The 13,529-nt window shown below is 44.6% G+C and overlaps 1 protein-coding gene across 3 annotated transcripts in view; it reads left to right on the top strand.

Moving 5' to 3' along the window:
• LOC308581817 (polycystin-1-like) overlaps nt 1-13,529 on the top strand; it is a gene marked incomplete at its 3' end in the record, with an annotated part of 62,623 nt that overhangs the window by 43,715 nt on the left and 5,379 nt on the right. The window contains exons 29-38 of one of the 3 annotated variants that reach the window (XM_081184507.1): nt 1,445-1,588; nt 3,663-3,873; nt 4,687-4,810; nt 5,103-5,252; nt 6,320-6,378; nt 6,932-7,146; nt 7,793-7,907; nt 8,673-8,845; nt 10,536-10,738; nt 12,809-13,000. In XM_081184507.1, the coding sequence (XP_081040633.1) occupies nt 1,445-1,588; nt 3,663-3,873; nt 4,687-4,810; nt 5,103-5,252; nt 6,320-6,378; nt 6,932-7,146; nt 7,793-7,907; nt 8,673-8,845; nt 10,536-10,738; nt 12,809-13,000 (1,586 nt within the window). Of the gene's footprint in view, nt 1-1,444; nt 1,589-3,662; nt 3,874-4,686; nt 4,811-5,102; nt 5,253-6,319; nt 6,379-6,909; nt 7,147-7,792; nt 7,908-8,672; nt 8,846-10,535; nt 10,739-12,808; nt 13,001-13,529 lie in introns of those variants that run through there. The other 2 variants (XR_014005306.1, XM_081184508.1) reach the window with 2 other exon arrangements.

The raw sequence follows: 13,529 nt of genomic DNA, 5'->3' as shown, positions 1-13,529 counted from the left end.
CCATTTCATCCTTAGGCGAAGAGATAGTGGATAGGTCTCCCCAGTTCTCGTCCAACACTCTAACCCAGCAAACTTTTTCAGCAAACATTTTCAGCGGGGGGCCAGTCCACTGTCCCTCAGACCTTGTGGGGGGCCAGACTATATTTGGGGGGGGGAATGAAAGAATTCCTATGCCCCACAAATAACCTAGAGATGCATTTTAAATAAAAGAACACATTCTACTCATGTAAAAACATGCTGATTCCCGGACCGTCCACGGGCCAGATTTAGAAGGTGATTGGGCCAGACCCAGCCCCCGGGCCTTAGTTTGCCTACCCATGATCTAACCACTACATCACACTGCAGAGCAAAAAGCAAGGTACCCACAGTCCAGAAAGCCCAGTCTTGCAATTTGCTATGGACAGCAGAATTTCTAGGTAGCCAGGTACCTTTGAGTGTTCACAAGCAGGTTGTGATGGTGTTGGCTTTCCCTGGTTATTTGTCCCTGAGTCTGGCATTCTGCTTCATTTAACGATTCAGCATAAGACTGCATGCACAGCACAAATTTAAAGCACACTTGAAGCACATGACTTCCCCCAAAGAATCCTGGGAACTTTGTTTGTTAAAGAGTGCTGGGAATTGTAGCTCTGTGAGTGCTAAACTCCACAGGATTCTATGGAGGAAGCCATGCGCTTTAAATGAATGGTGTCTGTGCAGCCTGATAGCCTTTAATAGATCTTTCTTCCATGAATTTGTTTAGTTTAGTTTCTATCATCAAATGTTGTAGTTGTGCTTTCCATAAACTGATTACACTATAGCCAAGTTCACACAATATCAGTGGTTCTCAAAGGGTGTGGCAAGAGAAGACCACAAATGTGGCAGGAAGATTCAAGGACAATCAAAGAAACATTTAAACATTTCTGTATAGTGTAGTATCAAAGAATGCTTTTATTTATTTGCAGAATATTGATAGATATCTTCAAAATGAGAGCAAGAGCATCAAGTGATACTGAGGACAATCCTAGCTGTGTTTTCAAATGTATTTCTTATCAATAAAAAATTCAGTGTGGCACAAGGAAATTTTTATTAAAGTGTGACCCAGAGAAATAAGTCTGAGAACCACTGTTCTAAGCCAAGCTGTGTGAACATAAAGGACCCCAGAGAGGAGCTCACAATTGCTATGCTCTTCCCTGTTCCCTTCAGCTGCTGCGCTGTGCTATGCCAAAGTTTGGCTTAGTGTGGTTTCTGAACCAGGACTCGGGATTAAGTTCTCTCCTCCTTAACTGCAAACTAAATCCAAAAAACAATCAAAAGGGACCAGGGAGGAGCAAAGTTTCTGGGAGCCTATCTCTGGGCACCCATCCATTTGTGTGGTCCGCTGCCCCCTGTTGCCACAGTCCTGAACAATTGTCATTCAGCTAGTTGTTTGGGGGACGTTCGCTTCACCATCTTTCTTTATGACCAGGTATGGACCCCTCTTGGTACCTGCAGCACGTTATTGTATGGGACAAGCAGACAGACAATATGTACTTCTTCCTAGTGGAGGACTGGCTGTCTGTGGAAAATGAAAAGAATGAGGGAATGGTGGAAAAAGAGGTCCTTGCAGCATGTGAGTTGATAGCCTGTGAGAATAGCGTCCTGAGCATTGCAGTTTTCATAGGTATCGGTAACCACTGGACTAGAAAATTGGCTGGGTAGTTCAAACCAGTATGGGATATCAAGTCTCTGGTATCCTACATTAGTCTACCCTTCTTGGCCCTTGTTTATTTATTTCATAAAATTTATACACCGCTTGATTGTAAAAAAAGAACCCTCAAAGCAGTTTACAGAAAGGGTTGCCACTTCCAGAGCAAAGTACTATACAGTTGTACCTTGGACGTCTAACAGAATCCATTCTGGAAGTCCATTTGACTTCCAAAACATTCGGAAACCAAAGGGCAGCTTCTGATTGGCTACAGGAAGGTCCTGCAGCCAATCAGAAGCCCCGGTGGACAGTCAGCTTCCAAAAATAGTTCACAAACCAAAACACTTACTTCTGATTTGCAACGTTTGGGAGCCAAAACGTTCGAGAACTAAGCTGTTCGAAAACCAAGGTATGACTGTAGTGATGAGCTGAAATAGCGTACATCTTGCCTTGAACACTGGGCAGTTTCTTAATATTAAGACCAGCATCAGCACCCTCGAGCAGCTGCTGGGACCCAAGTCATAGGCATTTTGGTCCACCCACTCTCTTGACTGCAGCTGGTTCTGGGAATCACTGCACCATTCAGGGGCATTGTGGGTAATTTAGATGGTTGGTGGATTCCCAGAGTCTGCCACTGTTAACAGGTAAGCCTAACGGGGCAGAGACCAATCATGGGAGCCAACCATGTGGGCACCTTGCCCCCACCCCGATTTAAAGCCAAATCTGTTTTAACGCACACACTCATTTTCTTCTTTGTCTAAACTACTTTCTTTGAGTGCTTTCTCATTCACTTTCCTTCCTCTTTCTCAGTCTGTTGCATCTATTCATCAATCACATGGTGACTTGTGGCCTCTTTATCGCTAGACCTCAGCCTGCCTCAGAAGCCATTCTTGTCCCTAGAGCAGTATTTCCCAACCACTGTTCCGCGGCACACTAGTGTGCCGCGAGATGTTGCCTGGTGTGCCGCGAGATGTTGCCTGGAGGGAGGCAGACGAGTCGGGCGGCGAGAGGCGGGGCGGCGGCGGCGAGGAGAGGCCGCCCAGTGCGGGGCTCTCGCCGTCTGCCTGCCTGGCTGCCTGCGAGCTCGGCGGGCAACGCCTCCGTCCGCAGCGCCCGCCTCGCGGCTCTCATTCCCTGCCCCTGCCAAAGCTCACCCAGCCAAGCCGCGCTCTCCTTCCTGCTCGCTTTGCTGCCTCCTCCCCCCCCATCCCCAAAGCTTGGAGGTTCCCCGGCAAGGGGGAGGGGGAAAAATTGAAACTTACACTTTCGTGCGTCCCTCCCGGCGTGACGCTGCGCGCTGACGTCACGGGGCTGTAATGGTGGTGTGCCTCGAGATTTTTTTCATCAAACAAGTGTGCCTTTGCCCAAAAAAGGTTGGGAAACACTGCTCTAGAGCCTGGGTAGGGACTTTAATCCCAGCCAAACTTTCCTTTCCCTCACAAAATAAAATAAAAAATGTGGGTTTGGGGGAACTGGAATGTTTTTATTATTATTTGTGTTTTTATTGTTTATTACTTTTGTTGGTCACTGTATACAAAAGGGGGGGAAACTCTTAGAATGATTTAACAGGACAAAATGCTGCAGATGAAACAATTAAAACTGGAAAAGTTAAAACAATGAATGCAAGAATACACAAAATGCTCATCCAATAACATATTAATAAGGACAAGTCCTAACCAATGCATTAAAGGAAGGGCACCACCATAGGGGCCTATTTAATTACCAAAGGCCTGAGTAAATGAAAAAGGTCGGGGGCGGGGATGTTTCTGTGAAAAACACTGTGACATTTTGCACATGATATTCTTCCATTTTTCATATTTGAAAAGTTTTGTGCACCACTGACAAGGTAACAGGTGCCCAAAATTAGTGACAAGGCCAGTAGTTAAATAATTATGACAATGGTGATGCTGGCTAGAGGAAATATGGATGGTTCAGCATGAAGAGAGGCTGTCAGCAGCAACTAGGAGACAATGAACTTGGTTTCTGTTATTGTTTACAGGTCCACAGGAACTGAGATGCTTTTCCCGAATTTTCCCTGCGCAGATGCGCCTTGGGTTTTCTGACTGGCACATCTGGCTTTCTGTTTGGAGCCGTCCTCCTAACAGCCGCTTTACCCGGGTACAGAGGCTCACTTGCTGCTTGCTCATGGTTCAGCTCTTCCTAGCTACGTGTGCCGTCTGGTATGGTGCAGTTGGAGTTAAGGGCCACAGGTGAGCATATCGGGGAGCAAGGGAGGGAATGCGCAATAGATGCAAGCAGAAAGTAAGGATGAGCTCAGTGGAATGTTACTGACACACCATCCATTTAAAACACATGACCCTCTCTACCCCCCAAATCATGGGGTGGGGGATGGCCTCGGTCCAGTAAACCTGAAGGAGCATCTCCACCCTCATTGTTCAGCCCTTCTGGCAGTTCCCTCACTGCGAGAAGCGAAGTTACAGGGAACCAGGCAGAGGGCCTTCTCGGTAGTGGCACCCACCCTGTGGAATGCCCTCCCACCAGATAGCCAATGAAATTAACAACTACCAGACTTTTAGAAGACATCTGAAGGCATCCCTGTTTAGGGAAACTTTTACTATTCGATGAATTATTGTATTTTAGTATTTTGTTGGAAGCCGCCCAGAGTGGCTGGGGAAACTCAGCCAGATGGGCAGGGTATAAATAAATTATTATTATTATTATTATTATTATTATTATTATTATTATTATTATTATTATTATTATTATTATTATTCCTATGGCCAAAGAGCTCGAAGAGCTACAGTTACCAGCATCTTAACAAACTACAGTTCCCAGGATGCCTGGGGGAGAGGGGAGTTAGATGCTTTAAGTGTATGGCTATAATCAGATGGCTCCTTTCGAGCTCTGACTATCTGATACATGGATATCATGTTTGTGTTTATGGTCTAAAAACCGTGCCCTCAGAAAGGAGTCCACATAAAATATGACACTATTCAGATCATTGCTCACTTACTCTAGGCTCTGGCTAAATGGCTAAATCTACATTCCCCCCCCCCCCGCAGCTATCCTGTTGGAAGACAGATTTCTGTGACCGCAGAGAGCATTTTGGTTGGAATAACTGCAGCAGTCATGGTTTACCCCATACAACTACTCTTCAGTTTTCTCTTCCGGAAAACACACAGTAAGGTACCTCCTTCATTCATTAAGGCAACATGGAGAGAAAACTAACCAGGAACCGAGGAAGGAAAGCCACAAACAGACAAAACTGATAAGAATGGGAAAAATACAAATGCTATAGAATCGTAGAGCTGGAAGGGACTGCTGAGTCATGAATCGTTTCCTTTACATTGTGAAATGAATTAGAAATTACCAAGCAAGTGTTGAGTGGAGCACCAGCCTCTCAAGTGGGTGGCAGCAGGACAAGGACCCCACTGAATGTTTGGTTAGGGTGCGTGAACATGTCCCCTCTGTCCAACAGATTGTAATAGAAGATCCTGACCCGCCTGCTCAGGACTGCCAGACTGTGGAGATGGATGTGTCTCTTGACTGCTCTAACTTGGGTAGCTCCTCCTTCTTATCTGTCCCTGGAAGAATGGAGTCCATTGTGGATATGGGTTCTGTTGGCAGTGTGAGTAGAGCTATTCTGTGCGCCTCGTAGTGGCAATAGAAAGAATTTCCACAGTGTTGTATGGAACAGGCAAATGCTGAACTTGCATGAGATCCTGTAACCAACCAGCAACCTCCGCAGGCTTGAGCTATTGTTTTAAAAAGCATTTATATCAATATATAATGTTCAACGTGCTATGCATATAATATCTTGATTGTCTTTACAAGAACCCTGTGAGGTAGTTTGATTGCTTGTACTTATCATCATCACCCCCATGTTGCAAATGCAGGAGCTGAGTCTTGAGAGACTGTGCCTTACCTAAGACCAGCTAGTGAGCTTGTAGTTGAGGCGAGGTTTGGATTTCCTGGTTTAAACTCCTGCCTCCTCATCCCACCGCAAGGGATTTGGCTACCAAGGACATCCAGAGGACATCTTGCATTTTCAAAGCTTTTTTTTTTTTTTTTACAAAATAGAATTCTTAGTTGTGATGCCTTTGTCAGCCACTTCTATCTTAAAGGAGCTGCTTTGCTGGAATAAATTCTTCAGATCATGAGATACATTTGCAGGAGTAAAGAAAAACGGTATCCACCTTTATTTTATGTTCTACACAACTATACATTGGTACCTCGGGTTACAGACGCTTCAGGTTACAGACACTTCAGGTTACAGACTCCACTAACCCAGAAATAGTACATTGGGTTAAGAACTTTACCTCAGGATGAAGCGGTGGCTGCAGGAGGCCCCATTAGCCTCCTGCGGTGGCAGCAGGAGGCCCCATTAGCTAAAATGGTACCTCAGGTTAAGAACAGTTTCAGGTTAAGAACGAACCTCCAGAACGAATTAAGTTCTGGTACCGAGGTACCACTGTAAAGGGTGGTGCCCTGTCATCTATTTCATCTAGTTACCCTCAGTTTGACTTCCGTTCAATCTGACATAGTAGCAGACAGATTAGTTTACTTCTATACCCTGAATGGTAATTGGGATGAAGGTTCTTTTGAGGTTTACATTTCTTGGTTTTATGTGGCATCCATACTTGGCATTTCCCTCCCTTTTGACCATTTTAATTTGTTTTATTTTGTCTTTTACAGGAATCCCTCTTTAGTAGAAAGCCAGTTTCCAACCAGAAGAACTTCATAGGCAATGACAGGTATTGCCAATAGCAAAAATAGCAAGGGAGCATGACAGTTTCACCTTGGTCCTAGAAACAGCTCTCCCATGATGCTGCTTCATCTCGTGTGGGTGTGTGCGCACGCATCGGGACAAAGCATGTAATAAATCGCACATTTAGTTTGGCCCTCAGAGTAGTGAGTTAGCCACAAAACAACCCTGAGAAATTATGACTTTGCTTACAGCTATCCTGCAAACTTCTTAGTTGAGTGGAACCTTGGATTTCTGCTGGCATAGCCAATCTCTTAGCTACAGTAGCATCCTGGCTTTGGTAGGTTTCTCTGAGCAGACCTTGAGGCACAAGAATCTTTTCTCACCCTAGAACAGCCTTCCCTAACCCAGTTCCCTACCGATGATGTTGATTGCTGGCTCTCTCATCAACCCCAGCCAGAAGGGGCAATGGTCAGGGATGTGAAAGTCTGTTTCAGATTATCTAGCTGCAGTTGAAGCATCCTCAACTAGTTAAACAAGGTGTGAGCTTCCTACTGGCCAAGGTTCTGACCTTATTCAGGTGCCTTTTCAAAAATCTGCAGGGCTGTCAATCAATGGCCTTCATGCAACAGCATATTTGATATCCCGGACCTTCTGAACTCTGACCCCCTGATGAATGGAAGTCGGATTCTCAAGAGGAAGAAGGCAATGGCAAAGTTGGGAATTGACTCCATGTCCAGTTCTGATGATGACCCCCTGTCCTTTTCATTCAGAGATTCTGAGGACAGTAGGAGGTCGAGCTGTGGCCATCACTCTGGTAATCTCCTACCACATTTTTCTTACTATGTCTCCCTTGCACTCAGTCTCTCTCACACATAGATTCACTCCTGTTTATGAGTAGACGTTTGGCTATGGTAAAAAAACGAACCAAAGGTTTACTTGGTAGATTAATCAACCTAGGCTGCAATCCTAATACTCACTAGAGGAGTAGGTCCCACTGAACACAGCAGGGCTCACTGTTGAGTAAACATGCGTAGGATTGCACTGCATCCTTTTACTGATAAATTTGGGCCAATCATAAGTGAAAGCAATTTCTAGCTGGTTTAGGGTACACTTGTTTGTTTGCTTTTTATGCTATTTTGATTCCGAAAAGGAACTTTGAAAGTTGGCCTTCCGCATAATGAGTTACTTCTTCCTATATACATAAAAATGTAAGGCTGTCATCACGCAGACCCCCCTTTGGAGGATTTGTAATGAAAAAGGTGCTTCGTAGTTGTAATGTGTGGTAGGAGGAATGGACATAGGGATGAAGATCGAAAGTGGGGTGCAAAGCAGGGCTGCAGAATAGGTGAGAGAAGTGGCTTCAGAAATGGGGTTGGGAAGGTGAAAAGCAAGCTTAGCTGCATGAAGGCCTAACAGTAGGACCTACTTTATAACTTCAGTTTTTCTTATTGTCCCCACAGCGGAAGGTTTGCTCAACTGTGTGGTTGACAGAACTCAGGAGAACATCTCTGACTGTGTCACATCTGACAGTGGCCGGTTTTCACCCCAAGTTGAAGCAGATCTCATCTATGATGGGTATGTTGCCTGGTCTGCTGCTGCCTTGAGCAGCCATTCAACTCAGAGATGGGGGCTCGCAGGAGCGGAGGGAACAAGGTTAAGAAAGTAAATGGATGGACAGCCCAAACTCATAATAATTAGTATCTCAATCAATTGAGTTATACACATAAATACAGTCGTTCATTCCCATTTGGGTTGTTTTCAGTTAAAAAAGCATATTTTGGTTAATGAAAACAGACAGATATGTGGTGAAAGTGGTTTGAGGCATTGCTTTTCTAGGCAGAGAGGCTGTGTTCAAACTGATCCTGCTACACTTAGATTGCATGTATCTGCACCCCAAGCACAGTGTATCTCAAAGTGAGGTCTGAACAAGCTAAGCCTGATTATTATTATTATTATTAAAAAATAATATATTTAAATTATTATTATATATTTATTTATACCACCAAATAAAAACCACCAAAACCAGAAAATAATAATTAAACAACAGGGGAACACTGATAGAATTAAAACTATCTATATCTTCTCTTCTCTTCTCTTCTCTTCTCTTCTCTTCTCTTCTCTTACACATATTATTTGACCTCAAGTTCAGACTCATCCAGGTGCAATAGCAGCAAGCCTGCATTAGCCTCAAAATTAGACATGTCTGTGCCAGCCTGTGAGCTGCCTGTAGTCCCCCATTCTGAAATAGCTCCTATGTGTTGTTGTACTTTCCCTGGTGGCTGAGACACATCCTTTGCCTCTAATTCTGGCACATTCTTCTTTTGTCCCCTTGGCTGGCAGAATGGAAAGTTCTAGTAGTGGCTGGTCCGATGGGATTGTGCAGCATGGAAGCAGCTGGGGCTTACTGCGGAAGTCGTTCTCTTATGTCTCTGCTATGACCAATATTGGCAGCGCTTTCTTTTCTGACCTGGAAATTCCTCCTGCTACTGTTTCCTCGCTTTCTACCCGGATTGGTATGTGTGAACACTAATGGGATACGTCCTCATAGACTTGTATTATGGGAGCCTCAATGCTGGGACAGGGGGCACCTGTAATATGAATTAACATAGATTAGATTTCCCTTAAAGGTAAAGGTAAAGGGATCCCTGACCATTAGGTCCAGTCGTGGCTGACTCTGGGGTTGCGGCACTCATCTCGCTTTATTGGCCAAGGGAGCCGTGCTTCCGGGTCATGTGGCCAGCATGACTAAGCCACTTCTGGCAAACCAGAGCAGCGCACGGAAATGCTGTTTAGCTATCTATCTACTTGCACTTTGACGTGCTTTTGAACTGCTAGGTTGGCAGGAGCAGGGACCGAGCAATGGGAGCCTGTTGCAGGGATTTGAACTGCCGACCTTCTGATCAGCAAGTCCTAGGCTCTGGGGTTTAACCCACAGCGCCACCCGCATCCTTTTCAGATTTCCCTTAGCACACTTTCTCTTTTGTACATATGATCAAGGCAGCTAAATTTCTTCTCCCACCTTTTGCACAGTTGTTTAAAGGCAGAATCAGAATTTTATTATGAGTTGGGGTATAGTAATTATTCTGGATTAACTAATGCGGGGGGGGGGGGAGAAACAGTCTGTTTTTCTTTTCACATGTCATTGACCCGGTGAAGCTAGTGCCTGGACCCCTGTGCAACAAAAAGACATGCCATTTTCATGGCAGTCTTAAGGGCTGACAAAGGATAGGATGGTGCAGTGTTTGATCCTGGTCAAATTTTACTCCTGACAACTTAACCCTTTCTGTTGTTTTATCTAGACTTTGGAATAGTCTCCTCAGAGAAGATCATCTGCCCCTTTCCATAATATATTTCAGCAAAAACAATTTTATTTATGCATACTGTTAAAGTAAAAAGCAGATAAATGACTGTAGGAGGTTGCTTTGAGTTTCTGTAATGATACAGTCGTACCTTGGTTCTCAAATGCCTTGGTACTTGAATGTTTTGGCTCCCGAACGCAGCAAACCTGGAAGTGAGTGTTCCGGTTTGCAAACATTTTTCAGAAGCCGAACATCCAACGTGGCTTCCAATTGAGTGCAGGAAGCACGTGCAGCCAATCGGAAGCCACGCTTTGGTTTTCGAACAGTTCAAGGAGTCGAACGGACTCCCCGAACGGATTAAGTTCAACAACCAAAGTACAACTGTATATGTTTTCCCAAAGTAGTTTATTATTGTTTTCTCTTCTGTGATTTTACATGATTTTATTGTTTTGAATTTATTTTGTTGGGAACACAAAATACTGTTGGACACCATGTGTTTATGCTACATATATTGTTTTGGAATATTATTTGTTTCTTTTTTAAAAAAATAAATAAATTTGACACTTTTAAGTGGAAATGAAGAATAAATATGGTCTCACTTGAGTGATGTCCCCTTATGGACCATGAGGCATTGAGGATGAGATTGCTTTCTTAAATGGGGCAAGGTGCATTTTCTGGTTAGGAGGAGGTGACACAGGGCTTAGAAGTACTTGGGCAAGGGTAATTTTGCCCTGCCCTGATGGATTGATATAATAGATGAATGCTGTGTTCACCTAACAGAGATAGAAATGCCCATGGCTGCTTTCATACAGATGAAATCAAAGCTCTTGGGAAGAGGAAGCATCCTGGGATTCTTCCAAATAAAAGGGATGTAACTCCAGGTGCTTGGTTGTCTTCATTTTAGGGGTGCCCCGAAGACCTCAGGAATGGCTCTTCCCTGCCAGGATGCTCCCAGCTATCTACATAGCCATCTTCTTGCTGCTTGCTGGCTGTTTCTCCATCAATATCTTATATGGCTCCTCCTTCCTTGACCACACTGCCTTGATGTGGCTCATCTCCTCTGCCTTTGCTTTCGCCACATCTTTCATCTTTTTGGAGCCAATGAAGGTAATAGCACAACAAAATTCATTGGCACTGCTGGAATTTTCTCAACGGTCACACCTGCTATAAATATATATACAGTGGTACCTTGGTTCTCAAACTTAATCCATTCCGGAAGTCTGTTCCAAAACCAAAGCGTTCCAAAACCAAGGTGTGCTTTCCCATAGAAAGTAATGCAAAACAGATCAATCCATTCCAGATTTTTAAAAACAACCCCCTAAAACAGCAATTTAACATGAATTATACTATCTAATGAGACCATTGACCCATAAAATGAAAGCACTAATCAATGTACTGTACTATAAAATAAATAAGACAGTATTGTAGATGATTAAAAATTTAAAATTTAAAAAAAAAATCTTACCTGCACTGATGATGGTCATTGTTTGGATGAGGGGCTTTTATCCATTTCTGCAGTCACACAATCAATCAATCAATCAATCAATCAGTAGCTGAACTGGGTTCCACCCAATCACAAAACCAAATTAACCTAAAAAGCCTCAAAAACAAAAATGCAAAATAAATAGCAAAAACAAAAGCGCCAAACTTAATCCATTCCGGAAGTCCATTTGACTTCCGAAATGTTCGAAAACCAAGGCACAGCTTCTGATTGGTGCAAGTGCCCCGGAAACAATAGCTGACAGCCACATCGGACGTTTGGCTTCTGAAAGACGTCCGAAAACTGGAACACTTACTTCAAGGTTTTTGGCATTTGGGAACCAAGGTACCACTGTATAAAGGTAAAGGTAAAGGTACCCCTGCCCGTACGGGCCAGTCATGTCCGACTCTAGGGTTGTGCGCCCATCTCGCTTAAGAGGCCGTGGGCCAGCGCTGTCCGCAGACACTTCCGGGTCACGTGGCCAGCGTGACTAAGTGGCATCTGGCGAGCCAGCACCAGCGCAGCACACGGAACACCGTTTACCTTCCCGCTATAAAGCGGTACCTATTTATCTACTTGCACTTAGGGGTGCTTTCGAACTGCTAGGTGGGCAGGAGCTGGGACCGAAAGACGGGAGCTCACCCCGCCGCGGGGATTCGAACCGCTGACCATACAGTCGGCAAGTCCTAGGCACTGAGGTTTTACCCACAGCGCCACCCACGTCCCACCACTGTATAGATAATGTTTAAACCACAACAGGGAAGAGGCATTTTGCAAACAACTCTGTAACCAGCCTGTAAGCCGTTAAGTTCTTTTAAGACACAGTTGGCCAAACTATGCATGATGTGGGAGATCTGTGATTTAATGTTTTAATGCTTTCTTTTTAATGAGATGGTTCCTAGATTGAGCAGTGGCACAGGGAAGGATGTGCATTTAACAGTCTCTTTCCCATTCTAATATGTTCCTGACCAAAACCCCCCTCCCCTGGTGGAGAGAATACAGATACCAGTTATGGGAAATCTAATGGCTTTTCAATTTAATGTGTAGTTTCCCTCTAAACCAAAGTAAGGGCTATTTGTACAACGGGCCTGCTAATAAAAGGTTAGTGAATTAAAAAAAAAAAAACCACAGCAAAAAAGGCTGTCCATGAAGTACGGTATATTCTTGATCAGAGTCAAGAAGTGCCATGATATCAACTCATAAGTCTAGAGATAAGGCCAATGAAATCTTGAAAGAACAGCTTTGTGTATTGAATTAACACTTTCTGTACAGTGGTACCTCGGGTTAAGAACTTAATTCGTTCTGGAGGTCCGTTCTTAACCTGAAACTGTTCTTAACCTGAAGCACCACTTTAGCTAATGGGGCCTCCTGTTGCTGCCGCGCCGCCGGAGCACGATTTCTGTTCTCATCCTGAAGCAAAGTTCTTAACCCGAGGTATTATTTCTGGGTTAGCGGAGTCTGTAACCTGAAGTGTCTGTAACCTGAAGCATATGTAACCCAAGGTACCACTGTAGTACTAGGAATCCCTGGCATCTCCAGGGATTGAAAGACTCTTGGTAGGCAGAGGTTTGGGGTGCAACCCTGGCAAGCTGGCACCAATTAGTGTTGACAGTGCTTAACTAAATGGGCTGACTTGGCAGAAGACAGTTTCCCCTGTCCCTCCAGCAATGCCTTTGAGAATATACTTCCTCTCTCAGGTGCTGTTTGGGGCTCTGCATGCCGCTCTCATCAGCAAGCCAGTGGAGAGCGAAGCTGATGGGCTGGTGGAGAAGCCCTTGGTGAAGCAGATGCCCGAACGAGTTGGGAAGGTGCGCGTGCCCTGTGGTTATGGGCTGCTGCAGGCCAAGGAAGAGGCCAAGAAAGTCCGAGCTCTCAAAGGGTTGATGTGGGTAAGTGACTTCTTCCCTTGTGCAAAATGTTGGAATGGGTGGCTTGAGGAACCTCACAGATGATGGAGGTGAGAAAGAAGAATGATGCAATTGATAGAACATTCAGCTAGGCTCTAAGCAATGAGGCTTAACAACAACAACAACAACAACAACAACAATAATAATAATAATAATTTATTATTTATACCCTGCTCATCTGGCTGGGCTTCCCCAGCCACTCTGGGCAGCTTCCAAGAAAATATTAAAATACAGTAATGGATCAAACCTTAAAAGCTTCCCTAAATAGGGCTGCCTTCAGATGTCTTCTAAAAGTCTGGTAGTTGTTGTTCTCTTTGACATCTGGTGGGATGGTGTTCCACAGGGCGGGTGCCACTACCGAGAAGGCCCTCTACCTGGTTCCCTGTAACTTGGCTTCTCACAGTGAGGGAACCGGCAGAAGGCCCTCGGCGCTGGACCTCAGTGTCCGGGTAGAACGATGGGGGTGGATACGCTATACTGGACCGAGGCCGCTCTAAGCCATGGAGCAATG

This window comes from Podarcis bocagei (genome assembly GCF_964188305.1).
Source record: "Podarcis bocagei genome assembly, chromosome: 2".
Lineage (NCBI taxonomy): Eukaryota > Metazoa > Chordata > Lepidosauria > Squamata > Lacertidae > Podarcis > Podarcis bocagei.
The sequence above is the reverse complement of the archived record's forward strand: the minus strand, read 5'-3'. Positions and strand labels throughout refer to the sequence as shown.